This window comes from Amblyomma mixtum, chromosome 3 (assembly GCF_055824585.1).
Source record: "Amblyomma mixtum isolate Tamu chromosome 3, ASM5582458v1, whole genome shotgun sequence".
NCBI classification, from domain to species: domain Eukaryota; kingdom Metazoa; phylum Arthropoda; class Arachnida; order Ixodida; family Ixodidae; genus Amblyomma; species Amblyomma mixtum.
In genome coordinates, this window is record NC_143014.1 from 187,746,498 (window position 1) to 187,772,143 (window position 25,646).

Sequence of the window (25,646 nt, forward strand, 5' to 3'; positions counted from 1 at the left end):
GAAATAAGTGATTTAGACATAAAACCGGCACACATCAAAATGAAAAATTAAGAAATACGTATGTGTTTCATTTGTTCACAGTTTCTATATATACATTTACACGAATATAACTGCAGTTCTTTTTCTTTGCTCAGCTCATCAGCTTCAGGATGCGTCTCGCATTTTATTCGAAACCAAGGTGCAAACATAACGAGATTTTTTCTTCTTTCAGCTGCTTCTCAAGACAACTACAGCGACCTTTGCCACCACTCGCAAGCTGGTAGAGAAGCCAACTTATCAACTACCTTGGGGCCGTGGGGCATGCACAGGCAAAGGACAGGGTGACTATGAGCTTGCAAAGATGGTGGCACAAGCCACTGGGAAAGAACAGGCACTGGAAAAATGTAGTGGAGCAGAGAAAGGGAGGAAGGTGAACGGGCAAAGGACTGGGCAGCATGATGATGGATAGGTCTACTTATTTTTCTCTTCACTGTTCTTCCTCAACTTGCATAACACATTGCAGCAGTTTCTCAACACTATAGTTCATAGAAAAGTGAACAAGTATTTCTTACAATTTATGTGGCAGTTATTTGCAAGTTGCAGTTCACAATTGCCAATGTGATGTACCGCAGTTGCTTGCGTAATGAACCCACTTTTTCCCCAGAAAAGTTGACATCGATACGGGGCAAGGGTCCATTACGTAAAAAAAAAATAAAAAAAAATGAAAGTCTAAATTTCATATATAGTATCTGTCAGTCGCCGTCCACCTGCCCATTCATCATCAACAAAAGCCCACGGTCAACAAGTTGAGCCCCTGTCTTCGTGCCTCCAGTGTTTAGCATCGCTCGCTTCAAAAGGTGTTTGCTGTATCACGGTGCGATCCCACAATTTTGTGATAGTCGATGACACTGGCTGATTTCGACAAGATAAAGTGAACATGCTTCCCGCGATGCCTCCAGCGACCAGACCTTGCCACTCCGCAGCTAAGCTACAGTTTTTCCCCACTCTCTCGAACTCTTGCCTCGTCACTCGCTGCTTCTCGTCCTAATCTTCTGTACAGTATTTCTTTCTCACGTAGGATCGCTGTATAGTTATTACCCATGTTTCTTTCCTTAGCGAGTTTGTTGGGATTGTAGTTGTGTTCTAGTTGACTGTCTCGTGCCTGACCAACTGACGGTGTTTTGTTAGGCTCTGTGTTTCTGTAATATGATGTTGCTGATCTTTCCCTAATTAAAGCATTTTTTACGGAACTTGTCTACGCCTCATGCCTCCGGTCAACGGCTAATCAGGCATGACCCCTATCGCCAGTTGAGGGGTGAAGTTCGTTGCTCCACCCTCTCCAAACTTGCAGAGAGTGCAGTGGGGGGAAGGTTAAGTTAAGTTATAATTTCGGTACAAATCCAACCATCAAGAAGCTGCCCACAATACCCTGACAATATACTACCAAAGCTACGGTGGGAAGGTACCACAAGCACATAGCATAAAGAAAAGTGAAACAGCACATATATATAAACACTTCTCCACAGAATATGCATCACCTGATATGGCAGGCGCAGTGCCATTTCTGTCAGCAACTGAGGGTAGGCTTCAAACACGTCGTTGGCATGTCCTTTGACATACTGGCGCAAAAAGAAAGGAGACATGTCGGGGGGAGGGGATGCAGGGTGAGGTTTCAGCAGCGGAGGCCCAGTGTTGCTGCTCGCACTGCCTCCAGGCGTGTCAGGATCGGCATTCTGCACCGACTTCCAGTGCTCCAGCAGAGTACCCAGGACCTGCACATGCATCACAAGTGCTTTCAGCACACTTCAGCAAAGATAGCCAGCACAGCACAGTGGATGAACACATCCCCTCACACAACGAGGCGCTCTGTCCGACATGAGAATTGTAAGTGCCTCTTATCCTCATATTTGCCACAATTCAACAGCGCTGCTGCAGCATAAACATGCTATACCTTACACTAAAACTTCCTCTGCGATGAATTTGACTGCATCTAGTAAATCTGTTCCAATTCAATGAACATGCTTGAAATATGTGAACGTTCGTCCCTGTAAAACTTTCATTAAGCAGTTTGGATTCAAAGCACATAAACATAACCAGAAAAAGAGTGCAGCTTAACCATACTTCAATTACGCATGAGGCAAAACCTACCTGAAGGCAGTGGTCCACAATGCCGCTGGCATGCAGGGCCACCGCAGCTGAAGTGCTGCAGTTCTGGCAAGCTGAATCACTGGGGCCAGACACCTTGGCAGAGCTTTTGATGCGTGACATCATGATGCTGAGCAGGCGCATCACAATGAGCTGCTCTTCAGAAGATGGGCTCCTTTCCACAACACGGGCCACATTTCGATCCAATTCACCAATCAAGCAGCTCAACAAGTTGTCAAGGGTGGCACGGTCTCTCTCATCTTCACTGTCCAAGTCTGAGCTTAGCATAAGAACAACCTGCAAGAATCACATATGAGCACAAATTATGAATGCAATACCAAAACAACACACTACAGCCGACAGGCATAGTCCCCACAATAGCATTCTAAGCAAGGTACGAATGATCAAAGCATGATGTATGGACAAAAAGCTGTGCTGCCTGTTAGCAACAAAATAATAATAATAATAATAATAATAATAATAATACAATGAACTGCACCTAAACATTTCGGGCGCACAACAAAATTTTAACACCAGTTTGCATATCATTAAGAGTGGAAGGCAGCACTATCCCTTTGCTAATTAGCTAGAGTGCTGAACGTAGTGCTGCTTCAGTTGAAATATGTTCACCTGATTCACTAATTGCATTGCACCAGCATTTAAAATGGACTTCGCAACAATAACATCTGAGATGGCTAAAAGATGCCCTAGTGGCACGTTTTACTTAGCTGTGTATAGTGGCTTCCTACATGCAAACAAGAAGATAAGTCCGATTTCACTAAGCTGATCCTAACACACTAAGCTGACAACGGCTGACAAGAGATGCTGTAATGCCCAAAGAAAGTCCTTCGTGTAGTCACTGCTGCGAAATTTCTTGACTGCATCCAATCATGACACAGTAACATTTTGTGATGCAACATAAACTAGCATAAAGACAACCCAAAGCTGCTGACCTGCATGAAGGGTATGGCACGGACACCACCAACAGAACGCAGCTGGGGCAGGAACCGCAGTAGCCGGTCAAGCAAGGCACAACGTAGCGCATGCAGCCCCCAAGCCGTGTCAGGGTCCTCCTGAGGCAGCGTGGGTGGAAGCCCCACTGAGCTTGTCTCAGAGCGTGCAAGACCTCCCTCAGGCAGTGCATTGTCCCCATAGGCACTGCTGCGTCCACTGACGTTGGGCTCTCCCGTCATTGAGTCGGCACCACTGCCACCACTCTCTGAGCCAGCCCCACTGCCACCTTGCTACAGAGTCAAAGAGAAAACAAACAAGCAGTAAAAATTTTGCTTACAGCAGGATGTGTACCATCCATAAGTACAACCATGACTGTTTATATTTCCATTCATGAAAAGCACTGATATTCCACAAAATATGGTATCATCAACATGATGTCCCTCAATTCTACACACACATTGAAAAAGAAAAGGCGGGGAAACAGAAACAATTGATGAAGTGCTGAACCATGAAGCTTTGGGCAAATATTCATTGGGGGCTGAGCATGTCTCAGCAGGAGCAACATAAGACATGCTTTGGGAACCGTTACAGATAACACTTTGCAAGCCACATCCTTTGAGCTCAGTACACTCACACGCCAGTAGTTTGTGGCCACATGCTCAGTCAATCATTTTCATACTGAAAACCAATGTACAGTCTTTTCCACATGTAACCAGACCGCTATGACCGAAAAGAAAGAGTAATGGTTGGTGGTGAGGCAGTGATGCAACGGTTGCTTGTATTCGTCAGTTGTGAAGATAATCTGTGTGATGTGATGGCTTGGTTTGGTTTATGGGGTTTAACGTCCCAAAGCAACTAAGGCTATGAGAGACGCTGTAGTGGAGGGCTCCGGAAATTTCGACCACCTGGGGTTCTTCAACATGCACTGACATCGCACAAAAATTTCTCCTAAAAAAAAACTCAACCGCCGCGGCCAGGATCGAACCCGCGTCTTTCGGGTCAGCAGCCGAGCACCATAACCACTGAGCCACCACGGCGGCTGTGTGATGTGAGTCTACGCCTTTGCTGTCAAGCGAAGCAGTGAAAGCAGCCCGATTACTTTTAGCAAAGCCTGTACAATCACAGTCTCGATAATATGAAGGACGCTGCGGCACTCAAACATGTGATGCTTTATCCAGCCAAAATTAAGAATAATTAGCACATATGCCACTGGATGCTGCTGGTGCGATTGCGCATAGCCCGAAAAAAAAACTTCCATATTTCTCCTATGGAATGCACGAGAAAAGTTGAAATGCCAATGTATGCTCCGTATTACAGTGTAGCCCACTTATAACGATACCAGATATAATGATATATCGGTTATAACGATCAAATTATTTAGATTTATCAATTTTCCCATTGCCCCTATGTAAAAATAAACCACATATAATGATACGATTATCGGCGATATATCGGATACAACGATAGAATTTAGACCGCCTGGAAAGTATTTACTAGGAAATTTCGTATGAATGTTTGCAAAAAAAATAAAATTATTTGAAGAGAATGACGGGAAAAGTGCCGCAAATAGACCGTTGTGGAGAAATCCGCAAGGAGGCGATGCATGCGGCCTTTGGAAGTAAGCGCCATCATCATCGCAATCGCTGGAGAGAGAAGGTGGGGAGAAGGGGAGTGTTTGCTTGGCCGCCAGTCCGTTGGCCACCGCCGTGCGAAGGGTGCGGCCGTATCGCTATCGCCACGATCGCACGATTGTATGTGGAAGATGGAGCCGACTAAGCGGAAGGCGATCTTTCTCGAGGTGAAGCACCGGATTCACAAGGGTTTCCGGCAGGGCTTCAAGGTAGGAAGCCTCACTAAAAAGTATGGGCTTTCGCAGTCGACTATTTCGACAATAATCAAGGCTGTAGATGTCCTCGAGAAGGCCGGCTCCAGCGGCCACGACGACCAGCGAAAGAGGGTTAGAGACCCTTTGTACAGAGATGTCGAAGAGAGTCTCTACCAGTGGTTCCTGAACGCTTGCAACCGGAATGTTCCGATCACAGGACCGATTCTGTCTGCAAAGGCGAAGACCTTTGCTTTGCTTCTGGGACGCGAAAACTTCGAGCCCGGCGGAGGATGGATCCAGAGGTTCAAGGATCGCCACGGCATTGTTTATAAAAGCGTGGTCGGGGAGGCTGCCTTGCTGGACGTGTCGGCGAAAGACGAGTGGCTGGCGACAAAACTGCCCGAGCTGTTGGAGCGCTATGAGGAAAAGAACATTTTCAATGGGGACGAGACAGCGTTGTTCTACGAAATGCTGCCTTCAAGGACGCACGCGCTCAAAGGGGACCCGTACATCAGTGGAAAGCACAGCAAGGTCCGAGTGACAGTGATTGTGTGCCAGCATGGATGGTAGCGAGCGTCTCAAGCCGTTTGTGATTGGGAAATCCAAGAGGCCCCACTGCTTTAGGAGCCAACATATTCCAGTCCGCTATAGGAATAACAAGAAAGCGTGGATGACAAAACAAAAGCAATGGAACAAAAGAAGAGGAAAGTTGTCCTACTCCTCGACAATTGCTCTGCACACAGCGTCAGCGTGAAGCTGACGTCTGTTGAATTGCTCTTCCTGCCTCAGAACACCACGGCAGGTCTGCAGCCCATGGACGCAGGCGTAATTGCCAATTTCAAGGCCCTCTACAGATGTCGCATGCTCGAATGGCTGATCTTAAAAATAGACCGCTCGATATCACCAGAGCATGCTTCCGGGCCTCCTCACCTGAAGGTGAGCTTGATCGAAGCGGTGCGGTTTGTGTATGGTGCGTGGTACGAGGTGAAGCAGCCCACAATCAAGAACTGCTTTAGAAAAGCAGGCTTCGTGCGTCACGACTGTGCGGTCTCGGAAGGGACAGATGACTTGCTCCCTGAAACTGCCGATGTGGGTGCCCTCTGGAATCATGTTGGCGCTTCCGACAACGCCGGCGGAGCGCTCTTAGAAGAGTTTTTGAACGCTGACAACGCTGCTGCTTCGTGTGAGGAATTCACTGATGAGGCCATTGCCGAGGAGCAGCTATTGCGACAAAAAGCGGCATCGCGCGATGATGAAAAAAGTGATGACGATGACGGCAGCATTGACAACGATGGCAGTGACACCACCACGCCAGCTCCAATGTCTTCACGAAGTGCCTTACAGTCCATCCAGTCGCTGATAGGCTTTATGCATGGTACAGGACTGCCGCACATGTACGCGCAGCAACTAGAGACTATGCATACTGAAATAATCAAGCTTCAGCTGCCGCTCAAGCAAGCGCGGATTTCAGACTTTTTTAAGCGTAATTAACCTATTTATTCTCTTTATATGTACAGCAATAAAGTGTTCAGTGTTCTTTAGTGACTAGCTTTGTTCTATCCGACTGAATCATCGCTGGCAAGTAGGTAAGTCTGCATGCACGGGAAAATGCATGCGTGCTCTCGTTTGCTTTTTTTCTTTATTTTTTTTTGGCGGTCCAGATATAACGATAATCGGTTATAACAATTGAATTTTCCCGTTTTCTCAATATCATTAGAAGTGGATTGCACTGTATTCTGGCTACATTTGTACTGTACATTTGAACTTTGATATCTCAAACCCAAATGTAACGAATTACTGGCTACACTGAAATTTTCCAAAATCTTCTGAACACTTTTTACTTCATTTATTGATCATGTCTGGGCATAAAACAGTTATATTGAACTACACAACGCCAGGTGGTATCCACTTAGATGGCAGGCGGCAAGCTTCACTGCACTACACAAGTGGCTAGTGAAGGTGCAGCTAGTATTCCTGCTATAGTTCGCAATTTTATTTTGCACATGAGTAGCACCACAGAAGATATAGCAACGAGGAGGGTTGATAGCCAGGTAGTCTGCAAGCGTTCACTCCTTTCGCACCTCTCAACAGTGCACCAGAAGCAGCAGCGCAGATTGCTACAGCCTTGCATTAACCATCCTGTGGTGCAGCTACCTAACTGAAGTTGGCTTGAGTTGAGGTGGTGAAAACAGCAGTAGTGTTCAGTCTGGTGTACCTTTTTGTGTGTGGGACACTGCTGTAACGCGGAGAAGCCACCCTAGCTAGCATTTGCCCTGGCTGCCGGTATGCACTGGCGGTGGGTCGTGAGTGCCTCAGAAACAGTGTGAAAACTCTGAACAGGTCTCTCCCTGCTCACTAGTAATGTTTCTTGTTTGCGTTTCTGTGGAATTTTCATGTTATGAATTTTGGCTACATAAAAAAATTTCATTATTTTTTACCTCTTCGTTACAATGACGTTAGACTGTACATGTACAAAGGTGAGCACTGATATCACATTCTGGTACTCTAGTCTTTATCCCAAGTGAAGCGCATATGCTCTTCAAGAAAGGTATATCTGCAATTCGCATGTCTTGATATTTGCTACTGAGCCTGTCTGCAGCTCGAACCTGTTCAGCAGGTGATGTGCGCAGCGTGGAGCCGTCTGTGGCAGCTGTGCTTCCTTCATCATCACTGGCACCAGCTGATGCTGTCGTGTCCGAATAATGTCCACCCTCAAGGGAAGAGGCCCGCTGGCTAGGGCCTTGTGATCCTCCAGCACTACCCAGAGCACCCAGATTCAGATCCTCCGACTGGCCAGGCTGGTCCTGGGCACAGAACGAGAAAGGAAGAAAACATACAATAACCACAATATACTAGAGGTGTGAGGATATCAAATTCATGGTTGAAAATAAAATCCAGACAATAAAAATTGGTTCCAAAATGAATATTTTCGAACACAAATACCTTTACCATAAATTTAAGATGATACACTTTCTCCAAAAAATGCAGTAATGGAAAAAAAAAAAAAAGATTTACAGTAAACTCTCATTTAGGGTTGTGTAAATATTCTGTTTCGAATATCGAAGCGAATAGCAATATTTGAAACCCGAATATTTTCGAAGTATTTCGAAGTTTGTGAATTGAGGAAAATAAGCAGCTGGGAGAAGCAGTCAATGTTCTTATCCACACTCTGAAACTTTAGTGTGATCACACCGCCCTAGATGTCAGCATGTGGCATAGTTTCAAGAACTGAAGTTTGGTTTGGTTTGGTTTATGGGGTTTAACGTCCCAAAGCAACTAAGGCTATGAGAGACGCCGTAGTGGAGGGCTCCGGAAATTTCGACCACCTGGGGTTCTTTAACGTGCACTGACATCGCACAGCACACGGGCCTCTAGAATTTCACCTCTATCGAAATTCGACCGCAGCGACCGGGATCGAACCCGCGTCTTTCGGGTCAGCAGCCGAGCGCCATAACCACTGAGCCACCGCGGCGGCTCAAGAACTGAAGTGCTTGAAACTATAAGATTGTGGTGTGAATAGAATCAAACAACAAATACCACTCACAAAATAAAGAAGACACTAAAACTTCAAAGAACCAGAGATTTTTGTTTGAATTATCAGAGGTCGTATTTTCAGAAGTGTGCCTTAATATGATACAAGATTAAATATGATTCATTTTATGAATATCTTTGCATGCAAATAATATTTTGGAACCTTTTCTCTGAACCAATGTAGCTGAAAGCATTAGCGCAACATATCTGTGAAGGGCAGTGATCTGTTTATTCAACCCGCAATGTCCAACTGGTTGTGTAGTTGAAAGAAAAGTTAATGTGCTGGTTTCCCAGTAGAGTAAACCCACGTCAATTGGGACCTGGTGGGGCTGTGCTGGTTTCCCATGGGACCTGGTGGGGCTAGAAAAAACTACCAAATTATCCCAAAGTCGAGTTATCAGAAGGGCCCTAAAACCACTGCCAAGATTCTTTCTTGCATCATAATAAATTTAACTAGTGAAAAATTGGGCAATGGCCATCTGCTTCTGAGTGAAAACTGCGTGCAACGAGATTTTTTCACAGTTCCCTCAATGCTTTATTATGTGCACACTGTCAGCAGAATCGAAGCAGAACTGCTCCAAAACAGCAAGAGCTTCCACAGCCTCTTACACGGTGTGACACGGTAGCGGTGGAGCCTCTTCAAAAGTGGCAGTGTCCATGTGAAGCAGCTTCATTACATGAACAGCAAAGAGCTCATGATGAGTTCATTATGAGCTCTTCACAAGTGAGGGAATGCACCATAAAAAAAATATCAAAATAAGACCAGCGTCCCGAGAGATACGAATCATATGCGGCAGACAGCTGCTATTGCCGCAGGCTAGTAGCCAAAACACAGAAAATGAAACTGTGGCAACAGGGGATCTCTGATCGTCGTCATGCCTGCCGTTGTGCGCACTTCAGAGTTGGCATAGGCAACAATGTGCCACACAACTCAGGCTTGCAGAGAAATATTTGAACGATTGCTTGCTGTGTTGAGCTTTGACTGGAAAATTTTCTGCTCGTGAGATGCCGCTATCTGAACATATCCAATATCAGCCTCTGAGCTTTCATGCGCCTGGAGTGTTATAGTATGATAAAAAGTTTGAATTAAACCATGACACGAATTCAGCACCTTTAAAATACATTGAAAATATAGCCAGCCAAACAAACATTTAAAATTTGTTTGAATTACCTGGAAGTGTGAATTATTAGAGTTTGAATTGACGCGACTATTATATGTACTTGTAATTTTGAATGTTCACACACCATTACAACAAACACAAAAGTCATAAGCAAAGAGCAACGTACCTGGAGGCTGAGGGCAATAGCCAGTTCCACCATGGTCTCATCATCAGCATCAGGTGGTATGTCCAGCAGTGGTGGAAACGCCCCACCGGCCCCAGCGCCACCAGCTCCTCCCAAAAGAACAACAGCATCCATGCTCTCAAGCATCTCAAAGTGAGACTCCACATCTGGCTGGGATTCAAGCGAGGCCTGTGGCTGCATGTCAAGGCCACCCAACGTCGACGATGAGCTTCCTGGCATGGACACCAGTGGCTGTGAAGTGGTCGACAGGGACTGTGACACACCCGTTGCGCCCGAGGTTGACGCCTTGCCACCATCTGCATGGTCAGTGCCCACCTCACCTGCACAGTGTGCACCAATTGATGCTCTAGTGTTGAGCCAATGCAGAGCATTGGTGTTTGTATTAGCCCCTGTGTACGTGCTTCTCAGTGAGGACTCCCCTCTGCTCCACCAAATCAAAGCCTTCATTCGCGAAGAGGTCGCTCACCAGCTGTCCCTCATTTCACATTTCCAAGACCCCGCCCTGCCTGGTTCCTGACACGACCCAGTCTTTGGCCCCTACCATACACCGTGTCGTGCAGGACCAAGTCACTGATCTGCTGCCGTCTAGCCCTGTACTCTCGCCTGTGACAGCACCCTTGACGTATGCCCAAGCGGTGGCCAGGCCACGACATCAGCCGGCACCAGATTCCTTCCAGGCCGCGCCTTCTTTCCGTCCTCCGCCACCGTCTCAGCCCCCGTCTCATGCTCAGTTCTCAAGAGCCTGCCCACATCCTACGAACCCTTGGTGTACTGTGGACAACCACCCCATCTACTATGCTTGTGGTCTGCCTGGCCATGTCGCACGGCTTTGCCACCAGCGCCTTCCACCCTTGACCTGATCTGCACTCCTACCCATACGATGCCGAACCCTCCTCGCCGAGAACGCCACCCGGTCCCTCCTTTGTGTCCCCTGATCGCCAAATTTAAGCCCCTGGGGTTCTTTAATGTACAGTGACATTGCACAGTTACACGGGCCTCTAGAATTTCTCCTCCAAAGAAATTAGACCGCCGCGGCCGGGATCGAACCCGCGTCTTTCGGGTCAGCAGCCGAGCACCATAACCACTGAGCCACCGCGGCGGCTCATAGTGCCTAGGGGCTGTCATTCTGGACATGTGACATCATGCCCTGATGTGTGGTGAAACTGCCTTTGCACTCTTTCCCCATATGCAGACTGTGCTTCAGGAGCTGACCCTTGTGGCCAGCTCCTGCTGCGTTCCTTCAATAATTAGCTGACACGTGGTAGGAATGTGTCGTGCAGTAATCAACTCAACTTACCAGGGGTGCTGCACTGAGCAGTGCGAGGAATGAAAACCTTGCGCTTGCGTGTCTTGGGTCGCAGCACACGAATGATGGCCTGCTTGGCAGCAAAGCTTACAACTGTGTCTTCACACAGCAGCAGCCGGGCAAACAGCTTTGCCACCAGGCCCACATTTTCCATGTCCAAGGCCACAAAGGCATACATGACCTCCACCAAGGCTTGCACCTATTCACAGAGAAAGTGTAAAGCAATAGCATAACTACTGTGATTTGACAATGATAACACCAATGAAAAAAGGCTGGCTTGTTGGCCTAAAGATTAGGGCTGGGGAGTAGGGGTTATACATGGGTAACAAATAAAAGCCAACACACAGTAAGGTAAGCCTTGATAGCAGGCCTGTGCAAATAGTAGTCTTGTTTGAAGCAAATTCAAAGCGAAATTTTCGAATACTTCTGGCAACAATAAAGGTTGAATGGCACAATAGGCATTTTCAAAATCAAGTATTTAACACACAAGGTTATTACATGCAAAAAAGAAAGAGTGCACTGAAGCTTTGTCAAATGTACCGGAGCTGTGTCGACTTTCCGCAAAAAATGGACAATGGAAATTGGGAGGCTGCCTACATTCGATGCAGACGTATTAGTGGGATGTAGGACTTATTTTAGAGGTCCCACTCATTTGTGGGACTTCTAAGTGCTGGTCCTAACTGCAGCTGCGTAATTGCACAGCTGTTGCCTTTAAGTGCTGATTTCAAACACTGCCATGGACACAGCGCGCCTGCATGCCCAGCGCCCTGCATCAGGCGTCAGAAAGGGGCACCCATCTCCATGTGCCTTGTGCTAATGTTAGTGCTGTAGTGCTTGATTAGTGAATTTAACACCGAGGAGAGTGGCTGTGGCAACTTGCAGTCAGCTCAGAGTCGTCCTGTGGAAGTCAGGGGAGTGGCGCGTTCTCCAATTGATGAGTGCCACTGTGGTGAATCCAGCGCTTGTGTACCGCGAATAGTGTGAACGTAGACACCTGGCAATTACAGATTAGGCTGCTGTGCTAGCGCCTGCTCGCGTGTGTTGCCATGTGCATACGCAGATCAGCTCCAGCATGAACATGGGTGTGTATGCCTGTTAAGTGTCCATGGAGACCGGGCACTGGCTGTGAGCATACCGCAGTACCATCCTTGAGGAGGTACACTGAACCGAAACCATACGAAGCAAACGTTCCAGAAAACGTCATTCACTCGGAATGAATACTTCAAAATTTCAATACCAAACTTTCGGACTGAATCAAATATCAAATACCTTCCTCTTTGATTAATCACTCAGGCCTTCTTGTTACGTCAAAGTTAGCCACATATACTTTCACTGAAAAGCGTGATGCCCCAACGCCTGAGTAAAACAAAACAAAAAAAAAGGCATCAATGGTATCAACACATGCATGATTCTTGCAAAAAAAAATTCCCTATGTAGTGCTCAACTTTGGAAGGAGCTTGACGGCTTTCAAATTATAAGTTTGTTTCACAGTCATCACCCAATTTTTTATACTTCGATAACACAGCCTTCAAAGATATTGCAGACTTTTGAACTCGTGCACTTCATAGGAACATGTACAGCCTTTGTCAGAAATATACAGCCCACACAGCATGCAGCCCACAACGAGGCTCCAGCACATTTAGCAGTCCTACGCCTAGGAAGGTTGAGAACAGAGTTCATCCTGCCTTCGAGAGATTAGGGTAGCTATGGAAAGTGAGGCGCGCTGCAGAGCTCAAGGCCCTTGGGATGTGTATCTTTGACAAAAAGCCTGTACGTACACCTGACCAATAACCCAAGCTCTACAGAGCCCAGAGGTACAATTTTCCCTACGTTAAAATAACTGCAAGCAAGCATAACTGCAGCAACCAACTGACTCTTCATTGTTACAGGCTTTGGCTTCTTGCATGTTGCCCTCTTGGTCTAGCCAGCCATCGCTACACTGAGATATGGACTCTGTCTTTGCCTCCTGTAGTATGTGTTGGCTGGAATAACAAAGGGCTAGCGAGGAGCATATGTGCAGTGTGCTAGGGCAGTAATGCTTGCTGGTTCATGACAGAACCTGAAGGCCACGCAAAACATCAGTGATGTGCAATGGGGGCATGATGGAAGTATCATTCTGTCAAGATCAACCTACAAGCAGTTCTAATGACTTGTATTTTAGTGAGAGGGCAAAATTAGCCATTTCTTACTTTGATTTTATCCCAGGAAAGTGATTTTTTTTAGTTCATAAATTTTCTGGACTGTGTTTATTTGGACAATTTTTTAGGTCCGAGCAAGTCCTTAAAATCGGTCGGTGATTGCACAACTAAAGACAAGCAAAACTAGAGAGCACTTCAGCCATGTATGTGACTGCAAGTTGCCCAACTAAATCTCCCTTTGCAGCCTTCACATGGCTGCAATATACACTCAAGAACACAAAAGAGAAACCGCAAGAACTAACGGTGGCGTCAATGTGGACGAGGCCATGCTTAGAGATGGGGGCCAGAGCAGGGTTTTGGGGCCGCTGCCGGTGTAGATGCCAAAAAGCCTCAGCCAGGATGTTCAGGAAGTGGCTGCTCTCCGAAGGTGGCAGTGTGTTGGTTGCTATGTGCACCTTGAGTGGTAGGCCGCGCTCCTCAAGCACTTCCTCCTTGTTCACTGCACAACACAACCCTCTGTCAACACAGCACAAGCCTTCGCCAAACAGTTTATAGGAGAGAGGGCTAGTGCTAATTTGGGAGTAATAACCCAAGCCCAGTAAAGCTGTCATTTGTGAAGCCATGGCCTCAATGCATTGCAGAAAACTACAGTCGAACCCACATACAGTCGACGACCGATTTTTCGGACTCTCTAGGGACCGCGAAAACAACCGAAAAATCTGGCAGTCCGCAAAATCAAATTTCACCGAAAAAATCACGAACTTTTTACCACTATGCCGGAGAAAGCGGTCAGTTGTATTGCACACATTCTAAAGCTACTCATGATTATATTTCTCCGCGCGAAATACCATATAAAAGAGTATAAGGGCCGCTTTTTTTTTTTCCAGATTCGAGGGCCAATTTTCGGGGTGCGGCCCATTCACGCGATGTGCGGGAAAAAAATTTTCTTAAGTAAAAACACACCAACCAGGGAATGAGCGACATTTATTCTACGTTCAATCGTCACTCGCAAAGTATTTAGACTCCTGAGCTGGTGCTGCGCTCTGGTGCACGCTCATGCCAAAAGAAGCCGCGCAGATGTGTCCGCTGTCAATGCGTAGCCGTTGTTCCGAAATTCCATCACATAGAGGAGCAGCTCTTCTTCCAGTTCAGAAAACTCGCACGGCTTGCCTCGGAAAGCGCGCTTTTTGCAGCTTGTGTTTCTCTTTTGGTTGCACCATCATCGGACGCACTTCTCGGCCAGGTCGAATTTCCCGCCCGCCGCACGCTTACCGACCGCGTTCGAGAGCTAACTCCCAGCCATGTAGCTTAAGGTGCTTGCCCATCGCGCTAAAACTGTGAAGCTCGGCGGCAGCACGCGAAAGCCACTATCACGGCGAACGCGCTAACACGCATGCTAACACGCCACGAAAGGCTGCAGCTGGCGATACTGATGCCGACGTGAACAGCGGAAAGTCGCGAGGAGAAAAAAGTTGATGATAATGATCACGGCGCCATGCATAGACGGCACTTGGAAGCTCCGGTGCGCGCGTGTGACCTCCGCGAACGGCGCAGCGCCGGAGCAGATCGCGGCCGCGATAAGATCCGGCGGCGCGCCCGAAGCGCGCTTCGATCGCGGAGGCCACGGCGTGCGCGTAGCCTCCGCGATCAAGCGCTCCGCGATCGTATTCGCGTTCTGTGTTCGGGACTAAAGACTCGGCACAGATGAGTTCCGTGAACTCAGACTACGGTTCATGTTCGTGCGGCGGAAGACATTCAAGGACAGTACGAATTCGAAAACACGCGAGCGCAATGTGCCGACACGCGGAATTTCAGCGTCGCAAGAGGCTCCCTTTAAGATTGAATTTTGTTTTGTTTGATCAAGTTTTCGATATCTCCTGCAGTCTGAATTAATGAGGTTCCACTACACATAATATGGCGGCTTGGGTACTGGCAGCGAGTGCGAACGAGGTCCGAAAAATCGAGTGGTCAGTTGCGGTGCGTCCGAAATTTCAAGCGCTCTTACACATTGGCTCTATGGGCCATGTCGCGGTGCCGCGAAAAAGTCCGAATAATCAAGCATGTCCGAAAAATCAGGCGTCCGAATTTTCGGTCGTCGACTGTATATCAAACTCTACGGGTTCGATATATTGTGCAATCCGATATAAAAGTAGCAGTAAACTTAACAACATGCAAACACACAGATGGATGGAAAAAACATATTTTTCTGATAGCCACTTACTGCATGTAGATTACCATGTGGAATACCATATAAATGCCTGTAAGGGCCGCACCCTGTTTTCCAGAAGGAAATATATATATATAAAAAAAGATCCGTGTAAGGGCCGCACCCAAACTTTCCACGACCCACGCTAAAATAAGAGTGGCTTCCATGGTGTGGCCCATACATGAATTAAAAAAAAAAAAAAAAAGAAAACCGCATTTTTTAAAATTCAGTTACCTAGTCCAAAACAGCGCGTGAAACCCATACAATGGTGCGGTCCTTACACGAGATTATATGGTATGTTTTTTAAACAGCAATTAGTCACATGCAAAAAAGTTTTCTTCAAACTCAAATAACGTAAGAAAGCTAGTGTTGAAAGCCTTGTCCCCCTTAATCGTTACTTTGGCACAAAAACAGAAGTCACGCATCACAATAGAAAATCAATAGAAGCCAAGAATTTGTAACGAATGTAGCCCATCAATGAATTTCTTCTTCATGTAACTTTTCTATTAACTTGTGGCGATATGTTTGCCACAGTAAATCATTGGCATGATCATGCATGTACCTTTTTAATGCATACCTTTTTAATGCCTTTTTAATACCTTTTTAATACCTTTTTAATGCATGTGGTTTGGTCTGACCCCCAACACCCCAGTAAAATGACACCGGCTACAATTGGTATAGGCTAACTATTTCAAACTTGTCAACTGAAGGAGTACCCAATGGGAAGACTACTGCCATTGCAATTATGCTAAAGGCCCCAGCTGAAGAAGTTCCTATTAAAGTTCGCTAGCAATGGTAAACAGAGCAAGAGAAAAATAGGCTCACTTTCTTCAAGGCCTTCTGCAGGGTCAGTGGCAGCTTCGTGGGATTCAGCAAACTGCACAAGGTTGGCTGGCCGAGCACAAGCCACCCCACGGGCAATGGCCACCAACCGGTAGAAGGCTTCACCATCCAAATCTTGGAACGGTGGTTTCTCCTTGCTGCTGCTGTTCAGGCATTCAAGTACATAACTCAGAAGAGCTTGGTCCTGCAGAAACGAAGCACAAAGCTTTAAGACTCATCCTCTAAAGCCCATCACATCTGATGCCAAGGCCAGAATAATCAGGTCTAATCTCCCATATGTACCACTTGCCAGAGACACACACATGTAAGGACCACCAGATAATAAGAGCACGGGAAAGATGCAGACCAGACCAACTTTTCCGCTTTGGAAGGATACATGATATTTTGCATCCTGTGATGCTACTATGAATGCAGTCATGACATCCCTATGGAACTAAGCTGCATCACAAAATATTTATTTTCACGAGACACCATCACGGCCCTCAAAGTTGTGGTGGTGTGGATGCCCGTGTAACCACTCCAGTGCCCTTAGTGCACTCAGCTAGCACGTGCACCAGAGTCCCACCAGTGGAATGCAAGGAGGAGGCAAAAGCGAACTGGCTCGGTTCGTTGCATCACATCACCAGCCCAGTGCCTCGTGCCCCATGCTGTGCTCGGTCATGTTCGACCTTTCGTTTGTGATGGATGCTCCTGGCCCCTTGACTAGAGAAGATGGTGCAGCAGTCCAGCATGCTCAGCGCACCAAATTGTGGCGGCCAAGGCGGCAGTGGCAGCAAGAACAACAAGATGTGATCTTTGTCTTAAACTGCACAAAAAAATTAGTCAGGGGCCACTCTACATGAAGGAGATGTGTATACAGTAGGAGCAATAGATATGATAGCTTCTTTGGGTGCGGCACAATTGATGGATCCCACAGGCAAAAAAATCATGGCACAAGAACGACTCAGTCACATGCAAGACATGCGAATGTATCCCTTTGGTTGATTCTTGCCAAATTCTAAAGGTATATCGAGATTAAAAAGCAAGCACCTGAGATTATCACCCTGACTCTCATAGAAGTTGAGTTATGGTGTTCTGAAGTTGCCACTTCAGAAGCTTGAAGAAAAGATTGCATCCCTGTTTCTGGAGCAGCAATTTGAAAACCCTAGAACTCAAGTTCTATGATAGGCAGGATGATAATTTTACCATCACTGCATTCTTAGATGTCATGAAAAAGTAATGCCATGCATGTAAGCAGCAAAATTTCTTCAAAGCTCTCTCCAAAAAATTATACAGTATATTGCATAACTGCACAAGCACCTGTTTTACATGAAATTAAATGACACATTTAGAATCAGCACACAAAAATACATGCTCCCTGAAGATTTCATAATTGTGAGTTCATTAATAAAAATTTTTCTGAAAGACCAGGCCCCCCCCCCTTAGGGTGGGGTGAGACTTGTTTTGTTAAAAAATGATTGAGATTTTGCGATCATCTGATAGAAAATTCCTTCATCTTTCAGAAAATTCGCGATTTCAAAAATAGTTTGTCTTTTTTCTTCGTCACCTCGACCGGAAAAGTGGGTGCACCTTCGGTCTCTTCATTTTGGATACTTGCAAAAATTCAATGCTCTGAAGTTTTTGATCAGAAACTCGGGTTTTAGTTTCGGTTTGGAATATGGCCTTGTTCATAGTACATATTTCAGCCCCTAAGGCTCCTCCTGTAAATCTCCTGTCAAGGAAAGTTTTGATGAACAGGAATACAAATTCTTCTTCCCATTTGTAAAGTGGCAACATCAAAACCCTGTAGCTCAACTTCTATGACAACCAGGATAATAATTTTACCTTTACTGTATAGCTTGATGTCAGAAGCCAATGGCATGCATTCTAGCAAGTTCCCTACTGCAGAATTTCTTTGAATGCTCTTGGCAAAAAGTTACGTAACATGTTATATTAATGCACAAGGACTTTTTTACTTAAAGTAAAATTACAATTTAATATACATATTCCCTGATGCTTTCATTAACATGACTTCATTAAAAAAAAATTTTTTTCTAACACCAGCTTCCCCCCTTAATTTCACAAGCCTGACATGAAATGGTCCTATGAATGATTTTGCACATTTCTGCCCTTTTTAGCAACGTCCACATTTATGTGCACTGCGCCTTATGCACGAGGATTTTACAGTAATTAGGTTGCATGCACAAATGTGGACACTATGCCTAAAGGGGATATACCGTACTTACTCGTGTAATTTATGTACCCCTAATTCATTAGCCGGGTTTATAAAAAAAATCTTTACTCGCACATTTTATGCTCCTTGCTGCGCCAGACCACCAGCATAAATAAACATGGGTGCGCGCAAGACAGGCTTGGTAAGATCAGTGTGGCCGCGTCGCCGTGTGCAGCTGCAAAAGGCATGAGTAATGAGCGGCCAAATTTCGCACTATTTACTTGGTTTGCCAGCGCTGGCGGTCACTTTCCAGGATGATCAGTCGTGAGAGAAAACTTCCGATAATCTCCAGCATGCGTCAGAATTTGAAACACTAGAGCTGTTTGCTGTTCGGTTTGCCACTAGTCAGCCAGGCCACACACGAGGGTGCAATTTTATTGCCTCTTATTTCCATTTGACTGGGACTGCTAGCTTTGTGATTGTATCATTGCGTGTTTATTGCTCCGAGCTGTGCATGCGTTATCATGCCATCCTGCAGGAAACTACATAACGTGGGGCAGGGCGGGGTGGGAAGGGGTCCTTATACCTTTCCATCGAGCAAGGAGGGTGCTGAAATGCCTCCTCTCTGGGCTGTTGCAAACCCATTCCACTGCCACTTTCATGTGTTTATGTCAGCTACACAGAACAGACCAGCGAGCAATGTAGCAATGATAGGAAGACCTCAGTGGAAAGGGGCATATGAGGTTTTATAATAGGAGTCAACTTGTTTGTTTTTTTTCAGCGAGGGGTGTGAGTTGCAGGGTCGAAATATAGGCAGCAATATACCGTATTTACTCGCATAATAGGCGCACTCGCATAATAGGCGCACCCCTAGTTTGGTTGCGAAAAATCAAATTTTTTTATTTCCCCGCATAATAGGCGCACCCCGAACTTGGCACTGTGATCAATCAATACTGTATTTACACGATTGCAAGCCGACGCCTCGCCGCCCCCCACCCCCAATCTTTATTTTAACAAAGTTTTTGCTGAACTGACTACTGGTCTTCACTAGTGCTGCTGCCGTCGCAGCTGCTGCGGACCCACAGCACGTACAACGACATCGCGTAGAACAGCCGCACACAGCTTTCAGGGATGCTCACTTTAAACGTCTGTTTGGAAAGTTTCATCTCCAGCCGGAAACGTTCCCGACTTAGGCCCGCGAAAACCTCGGCGCCTGGAGTCGCGTACGAAAATTTAGGCACGCCGCAGACGCAACAGCCGCACTTCTCGGCCACGTCGAGTTTCCGACCTGCCACACGCTTGCCGTGTTCGAGAGCAAACTCCTAGCCGTGTAGCAATTAAGGTGCTTGCCCGTCGAGCTAAAACAGCAACGCTCGGCGGCAAAACCACAAACCACGATGAACTACGCGCTACCGCAGATCCCGGCACTTGATAGCAACAACAAAAAAAAAGAGCTCAGCTGGTGATGCTGATGGCGATATGGATAGTGAACGCTCGCGGTGGAAGAAAACGTTGATGATGATGATAAGCTTGGCCTCGGGCGCCATTCGTGGGCGGCGTCTGCAAGCTTCTTTGCGCGTGTGCGGCCTCTGCGATCAAGCGCCCGTTGTGCGAAGCCGGAGCCGATCGCGGAGGCCTCGACGCGTGCATTTCGATGGCTATTCCCGCATGGGTCGTGGAAAGTTTTGATGCGGCCCTTATACGGTTTCTTTTTTTAATAATTTCTTCGGGAAAACGGGGTGCGGCCCGTACACGAGTGCGTTTATGCGGTATGTTCAATTTCGCGAGTCGAAAAATTTCCGGAAATTTCACCCCGCGTAATAGGCGCACCCCGAACTTTGAGCCGGATTTTCTGGAAAAAAAGTGCGCCTATTATGCAAGTAAATACGGTACAGTATAGGTATAGTACAGTACAGTATAGTACAATATATACAGTTTTACAACATGTTCGCAATATTTTCACATAATTTGCGGCACCCCGTTTATGAAGCTTTACCGGGCTCTGAAAAATCTTCAGAGGAGAGCATATCAACTTGCTCAATCACTGCATTGTATCGTCATGAACACCTGAGCCAAATAATACACCTCTACATGAAGCAGAGAAGCCACAATCAAGAGCGAAAGTTGGCAAGCCCTTTCCGGCGACTCTCTCATGCTTGTGCCCTCCTCCGTCAAACTGCTCCTGCACATGCCAGTTCAGAGATGGCTACTGGTTAGATTCTTTCAGACCTCAAGCAGCTACCATATCTGCAGCCAATAAGTGGCCTAGCTCTGGCAGGTCAGGAAGCTCCACCCCTGGTGGTGTGGACTACAGACTACAGATAACAGCTCCTACAAAGTGCACCAAAAAAATTCTTGCTAGAGGCAGCGTCCTGAAGCAGCGTCCTTTAACATCACTGGCATACTGCAACTTAATTAAAGCCACTTTCAGAGCCCCTTTAATTTAATGAAAAAAAAACTGCACAAACTATGCGAGTAAATATGGTATGTACACTTGCACAGTCAATAAACATTCCGCTGCTAGTCAGCACTGTGTCCCTTCTTATATTCTGCCTGTCCCTGTGGTGTTTCATACTTGTTTGCCATGGATCAATGAGCCCAAATTTCCACTTCACTGGATCACTAGGCTACTCTGACAGCACCTGGTGCCACATGCTGCTCTGTTTCTGCGTGTGGTCAAGCGGTCATGCGGTCATGTGGTGCTTGCTGTCCAAGAGGGTGTGTATGGGTTGCACTCATTTGCAGACTACAATATTTTTCAGCTGGGTAAAGCTCACATGATGAGGGTTCAGGCACTGACAAAAAAAAAATGATGCTGTGGCGCGTACCTTTCATGTAAAGACGGAACGTAAACAATCTTATCCCTGTGACTTAAGGAATATATATATACAGTGGAACCTCGATTATACGACGTTCAGGGGACCGTGCGAAACCGTCGTATAATCCGGGTGTCGTATAATCGAAAATCAAGCGTGATATTTTTTAACGTCTGAACTTCATCGTCATCTTTTTTTTTTTTTTTTTCGGAACACAAATGCAGCACATTTTTGCCGACAGAGGGCTAGTCTTCAACAAACAAGATAAAATGGCCGTTGAGGCTGCCGTGAGCACCGGGGCAGCGGCTCAGCGCTCGCGCGGTTTTCTTGATAGGTGGAAAGATTAAGGCGCACCGGTTATCGACTGGCTAAAGTGTGCCTACCGTATTTACTCGATTCTAAGCACCCCCTTTTTTTCACGATCGCGATGCCCAAAGTGAGAGGGGGGGCTTAGATTCGAAAAATCTAAACTCGGTTCTGGCAGCCTTGATGCCTTAGGAAGCATAAGAGGGTTCTCACACAGCTTCCACCCTCGCCGTTCGATGACGTTCTACGTCACACAGCTTCCACCCTCGCCGTTCGATGACGTTCTACGTCACATCAGCGGTAACTCAGGACGTGCTACGGCCGCCGCTTAGAAACGTGCGTGGCGCTGGTGAACACTCCCAAGTTCAGGTTATTTGTTAACATAAATACCCCGGAAAGCAGAAGATTTGACAGCCGTCGCCGTAGCAGCGGTAGAGCACCGGACGCGTAATTCGGAGGTCGTGGGTTCGGATCCTACCGGCGGCATGTGGTTGTTTTTTCTTCTGCTTTTCTAATCAATTAGCTTTAAGCGGTAACATATTCAGTAATATTATAAATTGATCAACCCCACAAAATAAATAAATAAATTTTAAAAAAATCCCCTGTGCCCCTTGGTGTCTGTGGCTGTTGGCTCTCTCACACACACACACACACACACACACACACACACACACACACACACACACACACACACACGCACGTGCACACACACGCACACGCACGCGCACACACACACACACACACAACATTGTGATCTCCGGACAGCACTTTCTTCTTTCATCCCTCCGTTACTGCGCTGCTTTCTTAGAATTCCAGCGAGCTCAAACTCTCAAGGTGACTCAGACTCTTCCCTGCTACACTTTCCACACTCCGAGCCAAAGATAAGAATGGGAGAAGTGCACATACCCGATGGCTGGTGTATGCTGTGCGGCTGGGATGGAGAGCAGCAAGGAGGGCACGCACTTGCTGGTGCACAGCTGGTGGAGTAGGCAGTGTCAGCAGACGTGTGGCCACATCCAGTGCGCTGCCCTTGGCACCTCCAGACAGCCACTCCTCTGAGAGTGAGCTCAATGAGAAGCAGTCATCCAGCATCTCCAGGCAGCTGCTTGTTAGCCTGTGAAAAGAACAAACATGGTATTAGCAAGGAGATACAAGGCACATCACTTTAAAGGGTTAAAATACATCATCAACAGCTGGCAGCTGGCTTCTTTCCTTTATGTCATTGCATGCACGTCACATGGCAGGCAGGCATTCAATAAATTCAAAACAATGAGTACCATGCAATACAGATGTTGCATAGCGTGTGCATGGCCCTCGCTTCTCATACCATTTTCTCTAGGTCGATGTTCATGACCACACGGTGGCTGAGTAAGTGACAGCACCAAATTTTTGTACTTGCTGGATCTTACAGCACTAGCTGTTTTAGTCTAGTACCCTCAGTTTCGCGTAGTTATCAGTGGTGTCTTTGCATAAGCCCCTCCCCCTCTCTTGGAAGGGGGAAGGGGAGAAGTGGTGGCGCAAAAGAGGAAGGAGTGCAGGAGAGAGCGGTTGCATGCGCACACAGGTGTTCCCAAAAGGCTGTGCTTGCTGGCCTTAATTTATTCAAAAACATAACCAACCTTTAGTGCTAGCTTTCATGCTGCTTTGGCATGGCATTTGGTGCAGCTTGCAGCACCAATTCCAAGGAGTATCAAAATGGCACAACTGAAGCTCAATCTGCCAACAAGCCTATTCTCTAGAACCCAGCACTATAAGCCTTTCTCGCTTGTCACAATGATGCCAATTCTTCAATAAAAAGCTGAATAAAGTAGTTAACTTCAATACCCCACAATACCTTCAATACCTTTAACTCAAGAACTGAAGAATTTGCAAAAATGTTAAAATGTAAGCAGGTTCAAGGAATGAGTCAAAAACAGTCCAGTCATGTTCAGTGACATTCAACTAGTACTACGTCTCGCAGAAGTGTAGCCATATGAAAGCTTTATAACAAAGGGCATTTAAACCCTCATTGCCCTTCTCTGTTTAATGCTTATCATAGCTCACAAATTCTCTAGCTTATGCTAGAACACCATGCAATGCAAACCCTTTCACTGTAAGTGAAAACAGTCGAAAATATTTAAGGAAACATACTCTTTATGGTTCCTTTTGTTTCCTACAAATTTATTCATGATGACCATGATGAACATCACCTGCAAAATACTTGCCTGTCCAAAGCTGTGAGAGGTAGTGGTGCGGATGGAATTCCATCAGGGTCAATACCAGTGGCTCCCACTGCATTTGACTGTGCTGCAATGCCCACTCCTGTTGCAAACTCGTCACTTTCTTCAGGCCAACCAAAAGACTCTTTTGACTTGCCGTACACTTTGACAGAATCCACCATGGTCACACATGATGGGTCACTACTTGGTCCGAAGAAGAGAGTTATCTGCATAACATGGAATAAAGAAACAGGCCATTTAAAGGATGAAGGTGAATGACCATCGCGAGTAAGTAAGGCGCTTACACCAAGAAATGCAGCAAGCAGTGATGACGAAATTTAGTTTTCTGCAGAGTCATGCAATGCCAAACAGTGTGCTCGCTAAGGCCATTTAGCAGGGTACCAGAATTCCTTCATTATGCCTAGCACGTACAGCTGTAGAAAAGTTCCCAAGGAAAAAAAAAAAAAGGCGGTTGCAAGGATATAGCACTGAAAGATTGTACAAATGAATGACATATTGAAACACTGCTACCACTGCTAAATTATTGAAGGTTTGGTTTAATGGGGTTAACATCCCAAAGCAACTCAGGCTAAGAGATGCCTTAGTGGAGGGCTCCGGATAATTTCGACAACCTGGAGTTCTGTAACGTGCACTGGCACCACAGAGGACACGGGCTGTAACATTTTGCCTCCATTGAAATGAGACCGTTGCAGCCGGGATTGAACTCTCGTCTTTTGGGTCAGCCGCCGAGCACTATAACCACTGAGCCAGTGTTCAGAAGGGTCAGCGTTCTCTCCAAATGAGCATAGGCTGCTTGCAACATATGCCCCAGATCTGCTGAAACTCTGTGCTATAAACAACACTACAGCAGACACCTACGCTCACAGTTCAAAGTGAAAAAAAAAAAGCTCGAATGCAACTTGCACACACATACAAAAAACTGCTTCTAATTTTTTTTTTTTTTGTTACACAGCATGCTAATATGGCTTGGCCTAAATGGGTCTGGAAACACTTCTTAAACATGATAAGTACACGCTACTAATTATTATATTGCCATGAAGCTTTGTACTGTTTGTTCATGCTCAAAGGTGCCAGCACACAGCCTTATAACTAAGAGACACAACCAGGTTTATCTCGAATGATTGCAGCCATGTGCAACTGCTTCTATGTTGCTCAAGATTGTCAGCGTCAATTTTGGAGTCTTAGCTCGAAATTCTTTGACAGCTTTAAATTGAGCATGGCTGAAAACTGCAATGATTCTGTTGTGCGGCAACTACACAGCACTTTTGTTACTATTGCCATTGCAAAGCTATTCAGTTCTTTGTGGACACAAGTCATCCAATAAAGATTAAAGATGATCGATGGTTTATGGGGGTTTCACGTCCCAAAGCAACTTAGGCTACGAGGGACGCTGTAGTGAAGGGCTCCGGAAATTTCGATCACCTCGGGTTCTTTAACGTGCACTGACATCGCACAGTACACGGGCCTCTAGAATTTCGCCTCCATCGGAATTCGACCCCCACGGCCAGGATCAAACTTGCGTCACCCAATAAAGAAATAACTTCAGTGCCACTTCAGTCTGCTCATCTACCGTTCACAGCATTGTCACCACCACGTGACAACAACAAGTGAAAAATACAAGTGAACTGAATATAGCTGATTTATGTACTCAACCTTGCTTGGAAAGCTTTTTTCAGCCTTTTTAATTCCAGCTCCCTTTTTTCCTCAACACTATGAGCGCATTTACACTCCTACCATGTCCTGGCATAGAGATGGCAGCTCTTAGCCAGTTCATATACAGCATTACTTATGGCAGGTAACAAGTGGCAGAGAAAGCAGGCCAATCAAGCCTGGTGAGTTGCATGCCTAAACGAGCACCAACCAGATAATGAGCACAAGAAAAACACAAAGCACAGTCAATTAGTGGAACATTGGCAGCACC

General features: G+C 46.3%; 1 protein-coding gene across 4 annotated transcripts in view; it reads right to left on the reverse strand.

Moving 5' to 3' along the window:
- The window catches only part of poe (E3 ubiquitin-protein ligase-like protein poe), a 178,240-nt gene that overhangs the window by 41,359 nt on the left and 111,235 nt on the right, over positions 1-25,646 (reverse strand). For 2 of the 4 annotated variants that reach the window (XM_089582226.1, XM_089582223.1), the window contains 10 exons: positions 23,696-23,931; positions 22,413-22,620; positions 16,215-16,416; positions 13,486-13,682; positions 11,037-11,244; positions 9,722-10,059; positions 7,510-7,707; positions 3,078-3,368; positions 2,128-2,421; positions 1,518-1,751 (listed from right to left, as the gene is read on the reverse strand). In XM_089582226.1, coding sequence (XP_089438352.1) covers positions 1,518-1,751; positions 2,128-2,421; positions 3,078-3,368; positions 7,510-7,707; positions 9,722-10,059; positions 11,037-11,244; positions 13,486-13,682; positions 16,215-16,416; positions 22,413-22,620; positions 23,696-23,931 — 2,406 coding nt within the window. The remainder of the gene's footprint in view (positions 1-1,517; positions 1,752-2,127; positions 2,422-3,077; positions 3,369-7,509; positions 7,708-9,721; positions 10,060-11,036; positions 11,245-13,485; positions 13,683-16,214; positions 16,417-22,412; positions 22,621-23,695; positions 23,932-25,646) is intronic. The other 2 variants (XM_089582224.1, XM_089582225.1) reach the window with 2 other exon arrangements.